This window comes from Suncus etruscus, chromosome 9 (genome assembly GCF_024139225.1).
Source record: "Suncus etruscus isolate mSunEtr1 chromosome 9, mSunEtr1.pri.cur, whole genome shotgun sequence".
NCBI classification, from domain to species: domain Eukaryota; kingdom Metazoa; phylum Chordata; class Mammalia; order Eulipotyphla; family Soricidae; genus Suncus; species Suncus etruscus.
Genome location: NC_064856.1, coordinates 97,095,090 through 97,104,995, shown reverse-complemented (window position 1 = coordinate 97,104,995; position 9,906 = coordinate 97,095,090). Strand labels below are relative to the sequence as shown.

The following is a 9,906-nucleotide window of genomic DNA, read 5'->3' as shown; positions in this document are numbered from 1 at the left end:
TATGCGCTCAGAAATCGCCCCTGGCTTGGGGGGACTATATGGGACTCCGGGGGATCAAACCAAGGTCCATCCTACACTAGCGCTTGCAAGGCAGACACCTTACCTCTAGCGCCACCTTCCCGCCCCCCCCCCCCATCTGCCTTTTAACCAGTTGTATTTCAGCCACCATTTGAAAGTTTCTGTCATCCATGAAGTGGTACTAATATATTTGGAAGGCTTTAAGAAGTTAAATGAGACAAAGACTGCATGCTGAGCACCTTGCAAAGTGTCAGCTGCTGCTTTGGGAATAAGTATTAGATGCATCTTGCTGTAGGCCATGCACTTGGTGCACTTGGTGTGGTCCTCAGTCCTGGGACTCTCCTTACCAAATTCTAGCTCTGTATGGAAAGTGACCCAGAAAAGCCACAGAGACAGGCGGATCCTGTATAAATGGTGTCACTTCCCACACAGGTTACAGGGACTGAGGAGTAGCACTCCTATGTGAGAATTTTGTTATGTCCTCATTCAGCCCTGAGGCCTGTGAGTGACTGAAATCTCACTTCAATCTGATGTCTCTCCCTGGGAGAACAGAGGGGCACTGGGAGAGATTTGGTGCTTTGCCCTTCAATGCATCCCTGCATGTGCTGCTCAGCTTTCTCGTCCCTGAGTCATCCTGATCTACTTACCTTGCTCTCTTCTCCAACCAAGGGATGGCTGCTTTGAACGGTGGCCTGGGCAGCAGTGGCCTCTCCAATGGCACCGGAAGCACCATGGAAGCCCTCACACAGGCCTACTCGGGGATCCAGCAATATGCTGCTGCTGCGCTTCCCACTCTGTACAACCAGAATCTTCTGACACAGCAAAGCATTGGTGCTGCTGGGAGCCAGAAGGAAGGTGAGTGCCTACAGTGAGCAATGGGAAGGCAGGGAAAGACTGAGAGAGCCACCCAAGAAACTCTGCGTTGGGACTGTTTTTTGTATGTGATTTAGATCACATAGATCCTTTATATACCCTCCTGAAATGGAGTTAAGTTGTTTTTGTCTCCCTAGGAACACACACTTCTCCCATTGTCCCACATCTCTAGCACTAAGGGCTATAGTTTGGTCTTGGTTTTTTGTTTGTTGGTTGGTTTTTGGTTTTTGGGGCACAACCGGTGACACTCAAGGTTTACTTCTAGCTATGAGCTCAGAAATCACTCCTGGCTTGGGGGACCATATGGGATGCCGGGGATTGAACCGAGGTTCATTCTGAGTCAGCCGTGTGCAAAGCAAACGCCCTACTGCTGTGCCATCGCTCTGCCTGGTCTAAGGTATTTTGTTTTGGGTGTTTTTGGGGTTTTTTTTGTTTTTGAGTCATACTCAGCAGTGCTCAGGGGTTACTCCTGGTTCTGTGCTCAGAAATTGCCCCTGGTGGGCACAGGGGACCATATAGGATGCCGGGATTCGAACTGCCATCGTCCTTTGTTGGTCGCATGCAAGGCAAACAACTTACCGCTGTGCTATCACTCTGACTCCAAGGTTTTTTTGTTTTGTTTTGTTTAAATTCTGATTAGGCTGAAACAGTGGTACAATTGGTCCCCCAAGCCAGGAGCGATTTCTGAGCGCATTAACAGGAGTAACACCTCAGCGTCAACCGGGTGTGGCCGAAAAGCCAAAAAATTATTATTATTGGGACAGAATGATAGTACAGTAGGTAGGGCATTTGACTTGGCCTGCCGCTGACCTGGGTTCAATCCTCAGTATCCTGTAAGCTCACCAAGAGTGATCCAGATTTCAGAGCCAGGAGTATCCCCTGAGTACTGCCAGGTATGGCCCCAAAGCAATTAATAAAAAACTTTTTTGGGAGGCCACACCCAGTGATACTCAGAGATTACTCCTGACTATGCACTCAGAAATCGCTCCTGGCTTGGGGGACCATATGGAACACTGGGGTATCGAACCTCAGTTCGTCCTAGGTTAGTGCTTGCAAGGCTGACGCCTTACTTCTAGAGATAGCATGGAGGTGTAGGTTGTTTGCCTTGCATGCAGAAGGATGGTGGTCCCAATCCCAGCATCCCATATGGTCCCACAAGCCTGCCAGGAGCGATTTCTGAGCACAGTCAGGAGGAACACCTGAGCGCTGCCGGGTGAGACTGAAAAACAAACAAACCAAAACACCCCCAAACAACCACTTTTTTTTTTTTCTTTTTTTGGTTTTTGGTTTTTGGGACACACCGACTGTGCTCAGGGGTTACTCCTGGCTATCTGCTCAGAAATAGCTCCTGGCAGGCACAGGGGACCATATGGGACGCGGGGATTTGAACCAATGACCTTAGATCTTGGGTCGGCTGCTTGCAAGGCAAACGCCACTGTGCTATTTCTCTGGCCCCAAACAACCACTCAACCACTTTTTTTTTTTTTTTTTGGTTTTTGGGCCACACCCGGCGGTGCTCAGGGGTGACTCCTGGCTGTCTGCTCAGAAATAGCTACTGGCAGGCACGGGGGACCATATGGGACACTGGGATTCGAACCAACCACCTTTGGTCCTGGATCGGCTGCTTGCAAGGCAAACGCCACTGTGCTATCTCTCCGGGCCCCTAATAACCACTTCTTAACTGGTTATGGGAACTACATCCAGCACATTGCTTGAAGGAGGTCATTCCCTGTGGTACTTGGGGAGCGTGTACTAAAGAAATGTGGTACCTGATACAATAAGCATAATGAAATCTTTTTTTTTTTTTTTTTTTTTTTTTTTGGTTTTTGGGCCACACCCTGTGACGCTCAGGGGTTACTCCTGGCTATGCACTCAGAAGTTGCTCCTGGCTTCTTAGGGGACCATATGGGATGCTGGGGGATCGAACCGCGGTCCGTCCTAGGCTAGCGCAGGCAAGGCAGGCACCTTACCTCCAGCGCCACCGCCCGGCCCCAGCATAATGAAATCTTTAAAGATTATATTATACATCAGAGTGTGCTATTTACTTGGCCTCCCTTTTAGCTCTGTCATTTAGGAGTCCCATCACTTTCTCACCTAGGCTTTGCTTGAAGAAACATTGAAGTGTAATGGGACATTAAATGTTGTAGTCCCTGGTTGGAAAGTGTGGAATATGGGGCTGAAATGATAGTAGAGTAGGTAGGGCGCTTGTCTTGCAAGTGGCCAACCTGGGTTTGATCCCCAGCACCCTATAGTGTTCCATGAGCACCGCCAGGAATGATCTCTGAGCATTGCCAATTGTGGCCCATAACAAACAAACAACAAAAGAGTGGGAAGTATGTGTTGTGCCATGACTGGTGTATTCAGAAGAGGGTTTTTAGGAGACTTGCAGGTAGGCTATAAAAACAGTTCTTTTATAAAGTGGATGCACCTTAGATCCTGTCGGGAAAGACAAGCCAGGGAGTCTGGGTTCCTGCCCCCTCCCTTGCTCTGAAGTAGATACTGCGATGTCTGAGGATATGGTAGTGAGGGACTTGGTGGGCCTGTGAAGATTAACAGTAAACAAGTAAAGAAGTGTGGTATGTTCTAGCTGCTGAATAGGAGAGGAGAGGGAAGGGACAGGTGTGCTCTGCAAAGGCACAGCATTTGCCCCAAGTGTTGAGGGAGAGAGAGACGCTGCTCTTACAACAGAAACCTGAAGGAAATGGCGAGCTAGAGAGGGGCAAGAAATTGGGTCCAAGTGTATCATTGTTCTATAATGTGTTTTAACAGCAGCTAGGGAGCCTGGGGGCTGCAGAAAGGGCCTGCTGCAGTTGTCTTAGGAGGAAGGGGGCGCCTTAGGCATTATACCTGGTGGTGCTCCCAGGACCCATATGCAGTTCTCAGAGTCAAACCAGGGTAATGTACAGCAAGTGCCTTAACCCCTGTATCTCTCTAGCCCTGTGGCATGTGTGTTAAAGGTCACCTCTTTTTCTGGGATACATTTACTTGGGGTAAAATTCATCCATTTTGCTTAAAGCTTTATGGACCCTGATGAACACAGTCCTGAGTGATCACCACCATGATAGGTTCACCCAAATCCTCTTATTGGTGGATTGGTCAGTCCTTGCTCCTCCTTCTGCCTCTGGCAGCTACCTGTTTGTGTACTTTTTGGTTATCTCTTTGGTTTTTAAGGTCTTTCTACTTGGGACTGGAGCAGTAGTACAGCAAGTACAGTGCTTGCCTTGGACATGCTGACCTGGGTTCAGTTCCTGGCACCCATATGGACAACCCGAACTCTACCAGGAGTGATTCCTAAGTGCAGGAATAACCAGGAGTAACCCCTGAGCACTGCTAGGTGTGTCCCCAAAACACACAAAGTCTTGGGGGGTGTTACCCGGCCATGCTTAGAGGTTACTCCTGGCTCAACGCTCAGGAATCAGCCCAGGGATGCTTGGGTAGCCATATGGGATGTTGGGGATCAAACCCGGGTTGGCCGCATGCAAGGCAAACACCTTATACACTGTGCTATCTCGAATCTGGCCTCTCTTGTTTTGAGGCCACACCTGATGCTACTCAGGGGTTAGTTACCTCCAGACGAAGCGTGCGCTCCGCATTGGAGTTCTCTCTCCAGCTCAGCTTGTTTTATTCATTCTGACTTTGCAGCCCTAAACAGTGCTTAGAACTTATCCTGGCTCTGCACTCCGGTCATTCCTGATGGGGCTTAGACCCTATGTGGTGTCAGGGATCAAACCCTGGTTGGGTTGCATGAAGGCAAGCACCTTATCTGCTGTACTCTCTCTCTCTCTCTCTTCAGCCCCCTCTCCTAGCTTTACTTTCCTAGCACACCTTCCTTCCACAAGGTCAAATTCATGTACTTTAGTGTGGAGCAAAGTTGATGAGGGAATCGGTCTCAGGGATTGTCCTTCACTTCATTCTGCTATATTTGGAGACTCTTTAATTGTTCCAGTGAATCTATTTATTGGGACAGTGAGTTTCCACATAGGTAGAAATGAAAGACAAATTGGTTCAGGGAAATGCATGTACTTAATTTAACACTGATAATCTTTTTAATCACCGGGTATTTTGAAGGTCCAGAGGGAGCCAACCTGTTTATCTACCACCTGCCCCAGGAGTTTGGCGATCAGGACCTGCTGCAGATGTTTATGCCCTTTGGAAATGTCGTGTCTGCCAAGGTTTTCATAGACAAACAGACAAACCTGAGCAAGTGTTTTGGTATGTTGACTATTCTGGGGCCTGGAATGGGGAGGGAGGTGTCACCCTTTTATTATTAAAAAGCAAAGAAACCGATAGCTAAAAGGGCTGGATTTACCTTTGGATTACTGTTTTAACTCATCCTTGCTCAGAATGTATGGCCTTCTTTCGCACCTTAAATTTTTTGTTTCTGTAATGCAGATGTAGGTTTCTGTCTTACTGTCATTTCAGAGATAATAGCGATAGTACAGTGAGTAGGGCAGTGCACCCAGGCCCAATTCCCAGAACCCATATGGGCCCCCAAGCCCACCAGGGATGATTACTGAGTGCAGAACCAGAAGTAACACCTGAGCATCGCCAGGTGTGACCAGATAAACTGATTTTGCTGGAAAACATAAAAGTAACCATAGGAGTCAAGTACTGCTCAGAACATGCTTTATTTTGTTAGTTCTCCAGAACTCTTTTTTTTGGTTTTTGGGCCACACCCGGCGATGCTCAGGGGTTACTCCTGGCTGTCAGCTCAGAAATAGCTCCTGGCAGGCACGGGGGACCATATGGGATGCCGGGATTCGAACCAACCACCTTTGGTCCTGGATCGGCTGCTTGCAAGGCAAACGCCGCTGTGCTATCTCTCCGTGCTATCTCTCTGGGCCCTCTCCAGAACTCTTGTCCCTGCTTGGACACATTGCTATTTGAGACTCTAAAAGCAGCTTTTCCACGTGCGAGATGTTTCAGACTCTCTGCCTCCTTATGTCCCTCAGCTCAGTCTCTGCTTGACTCTGCAGGTTTTGTAAGTTACGACAATCCTGTATCCGCTCAAGCTGCCATCCAGTCCATGAACGGCTTTCAGATTGGCATGAAGCGACTTAAAGTGCAGCTCAAACGTTCAAAGAATGATAGCAAGCCCTACTGAGCGTGCTCCCCTCTGAGACTGGAGTGAGAGGGTCTTCTGGTAAGTGGGGGAGGAGCACCCTTAACAATCGGAACCCTAAAGCTGTGTGTTGACAGCCCTGGACCCTGATCCCTGCCACTCTCGCAGGCACAGCTTGCCCTGAAGACTCGGCTACTGCCTTCTGTGGGAGCTTCGCTTCGTACAGAGGACAAGTTTGTGCTTTGGTTTCCAGTGTTTTACTTTGGAGTTTAGGTGCCATATCCTGAGTTTTGGTTTTCTGTTTTATTTTTTACCTCCCCTTTATTTAAAGTTTGCTGTGTTTGTAACCAATGTGTTGAGAAGGACCAACACTATTCTTCCCTGAGGGAGATGGGGTGGAGAAACATTTCACGAAGATCAGAATTTGCCCCAGCTTCCCCGAGAGAGGACTCAGTGAAAGCAAACACTGAGTCACAGAATCTCCGAGAATGTGAGGGGTGAGCTGAGGACTGGCACCCAGTTCCGGACCCAAGGCGTCTGGAGTGGGTGGGGCTGCTTTGATGCCCATTTACCCCGGAGCTGCTCATGGAGCCTTCCCCCTACTTGCCTTGCATGGGGACTGAGAGTTTTCTTGCCACCTTTGTTTGGGTTCTTGTTCAAGATTCCTGCCATCTCCCAAGAAGCAGCTGATGCTTCTCAGAAAATGAAGCACCTGTTAGTCAGCCTGACAGGCAGAAAGCAGGGAGATGCACCCGGTGGTCACAGTTAGGAGAAACAGCTGGTCAGAGAGAGTGAGCTCGATTATTTCCACGCCAGATGATTAGACCATGGCTCATTTCCTAACAGGTCTCTTTAAGGAAGGCCTCGAGGGAAGACACTGTCTGGTTTCCCTCCTGGTAGTTGACCGCAGCCGGAGCATCACCTCCATCCCGAGATGTTTCACTTCCATCCCAGGTTTCTCTCAGAGGGGCAGGCCCAAGAAGGGGGCTTGTCCTGTCTCACCAAAGGGGGCACCTCTCCCCAGAGAGGGGTTAGGCAGCCACCGTGCTCCTCCTGGGTGTGCCTGAATCCGAAGGGCACTTTCGGAAAGCCAGAGGCTCTGTGTGCCAATACCTGGCTTCGTACTTGAAAGAATTGAGAGGTCTGCACCCGCCTTCCTGGTTGAGGTGTCCCCCCTCTAGACATGCTAAGGCATAGGCACATTTCCCGACCACTCCAGCCCCATCTTCGCTCGGGGACAGAGGTGACAAGAGGACGTTTACAATTTCCGTGTGGATTTAGTGTTCATTTACCTCAGTATTATCTTTTTCCTTTTAGTCCTTGTACTTACACACAGCTCCTTGCTGACTCCCACAGTTAATCCAGCACTTGCCATGACCCACGTAACCACTGGGCTCTGCCTCTGCTCCAAGGGACACTATGGAGCTGGAGCTGGGAAGGGCGAGCCGCTGGGAAAGGTGCACCTGGTAGAGGCAGCCTAGGAGGATGTGTCTTTTAGCCAAGACCAGGGACTGGGTCCCTGGGTTCTTGAGCCCCATAAACCTGAGTCCTGGCCCCTCACAACAGAGAAGAGACCAAGAGGGGTTGTCCCCTATTGAGTTTGGGGGGGGGGGGGGCTCATACCTGGCGTGCTGTCAGTCTGGGTCGCAGACAGGAATTGGTCATCTTGCTAGGGTACAGATTGTCGGTCACCCGCTGGAGCTGGGTGGCTATTCCCTTCTGTGATAGTGATAACTTGGTCCGTTATCCTCTAAGAAACATGAAACAACTTTCTTAAGCTGAACCATGTTAAACTTGAATTCTGCACACTGGGAGAAATGTGTCCTGTGTTTTAAGGATAAAACTGTTCCAAAGGCTTCCAGGGTCACGATGGGATTTTTTTTTTTAAATAATGCAAAAAATAAAAATAAAAATGAAAAAAGAAAACAAAAAAAAAAAAAGAAAAAAAACACGCTAGGTTGGGGAGGCGCTGTTCTGAATCCCAACCAGCTGGAACCAAGAATGTCGTTTCTATTTTTATAGAAGTTTTATACAGCTCCGGGGTGGAGAATATTTATTACCTAAATTATATCTCTGGAAAAGGCCAGGATTTTATAGAATCCAGAATGTGATTGTTGTACACACAGGGTGCTGTGTATGATTGAAACTACTGACTTTCTGTGGCCTGTTCGCAGCCCGGCTAATCTGTCAGAGGGGGGCGGAGTTAATGCTGTGAATTGGCCCAGGAGAGAGCTGTGCTCCCAGGGCGCTGCAGGTGCTGGGCTCCCTTTCCTTCTGTCCTGTCTTTCTCCTTGGCCACCATGGGAGTCTGCGGAGCCCAAACTCCACTCTGTTCCCACTTCTTCCCTTTCCCCCTCCCTCCCATTCAGCGTCACTTGTCCATGGGTATATCCTGGGGTCAGGGTCCTTAGGAAACCGCTCTCCAAGTCCCCATGGCTTCCTGCCTGTTTGTGGGCGCTCTTTTCTAAAAGGAGCCTGTGCCACTGCCGGGCCCTGGGCAGCCACTGTGGCCAGCTGGTGAGACCAGGCACTTCTCTCTGTTCTTTCCCCCCCGCTCAGCCAGTTCACCCAGCAGCACCACCCTTGAGCACAGTTCTCTTACCCAGGCCAAAGCTGGTTTTGTGAAGAAACTGTTCCCCCACGAGTGTCAGTGTGAAAGGGTTCAGCTCAGAGAGTGGGGACTAGCAGTTCTATTCTGCCGTGTGGGTCTTCACGTATATAAAATGTATTTTCTGTTGTAGTTTTGTTTCTTACTTGGGTTTCATCATGAGATTGATTCATCTTGAATGCCACCAGATGCTCCTTCCTGGGTTCCAGGCAGTGGCCAGGACCTACGTGGAAGCTAAGAGCTTGGATTTCTGGGAGCACAAGGGCCATCCATCCCCATCGGTCTGAGGAGAAAGCCTGCCCTTTTCCCAAAAAATGGTCCTGCCCCACCAGCCTCAGTTGCTTTCTCCCTGGTGGGCTCTGAGATCCGCCTCTCCTGGAAAGCCTTCTTGGGTGTTTGGGCTTCCCGGGAAATCCAAGCCTTAGGTTCCCTCCTGTCTCTGGCAATTGGATGTGTTCTTGATGTCCTCCATGTCCTTTTTTGACTTCTCCCTGTGTCCATTGTTAGCATGTGCAAAAGTTCCTCGTCATTCCCTGGCCCCCGCCCCTCCCGCCCCTCATTGCAGGGCAGTCCACAGTGTTCTGTTCTCTCTCTCTGTTTGGATGTGTTGCTCTGTGTAACTCAGTGGGTCTCCCTCTTTCTGGTTTGTTTTTTTTTCTAGATTCCTGCCGTTTGTTCATCGTTGTGCCTAAAGCATGTCGATGTGGCGTCAAGTACATCGTCCAAATCCCTGTCTCTTCAGCTTCTCTGATGCTTGAACTCTCACCTTTGACCTTGTGTTGACCTTTGATGCTGACGTGTATTTTTATTATGTTTGTTTCTTTCTTTGTTTTTTCTTTTTTTTCTTTTTTTTTTCTTTTGTGTTGCCAAATTGGTTTTGCTAGAACGACTGCTGAAGGGGAAATATTTAAACTTGCATTTGAATATAAAAAAATCTATTTTTCTAGAACTTCATAAGATAACCACTTGATTTTGTGATTCCAATTCTTTGTAATTGTCTTCAGAGCAGCCCTACTAGCACATACCGCGTGGTGTTTGTGTTTCTGTGGACACACAGCCAGTCTGTTTCTAGGCTTTGTTTCTGTGTGCTTAGTTTTAAAGACAATTTTGAAGTAAACAATGAAATAAAAGATGTCACTAAAACCTCTGAGGCTCCTGAGCACATTTTGCTGAGATAGTTTGTGGGGCTTGAGGAGACCACCTGTGTTCTGATTTTTGTTAGAATTTCTGAGTTCTTAATTGCAGAAAACACCCACCCCGTCCCTTGTTGACTGCAGGCTGCAGTCTGGGCCAAGCCAGCCCATGACTTCTTCCCTGTCACAGACTTACCGGGCGCCCTCAAGAT

General features: G+C 48.8%; 1 protein-coding gene across 3 annotated transcripts in view; it reads left to right on the top strand.

Moving 5' to 3' along the window:
- The window catches only part of CELF1 (CUGBP Elav-like family member 1), a 111,937-nt gene extending 102,233 nt beyond the window's left edge, over positions 1–9,704 (top strand). For 2 of the 3 annotated variants that reach the window (XM_049779676.1, XM_049779675.1), the window contains 3 exons: positions 688–873; positions 4,960–5,103; positions 5,868–9,704. In XM_049779676.1, coding sequence (XP_049635633.1) covers positions 688–873; positions 4,960–5,103; positions 5,868–5,995 — 458 coding nt within the window. In that variant the 3' untranslated portion in view covers positions 5,996–9,704. The remainder of the gene's footprint in view (positions 1–687; positions 874–4,959; positions 5,104–5,867) is intronic. The other variant, XM_049779673.1, reaches the window with a different exon arrangement.
- Positions 9,705–9,906: the final 202 nt, after the last annotated feature.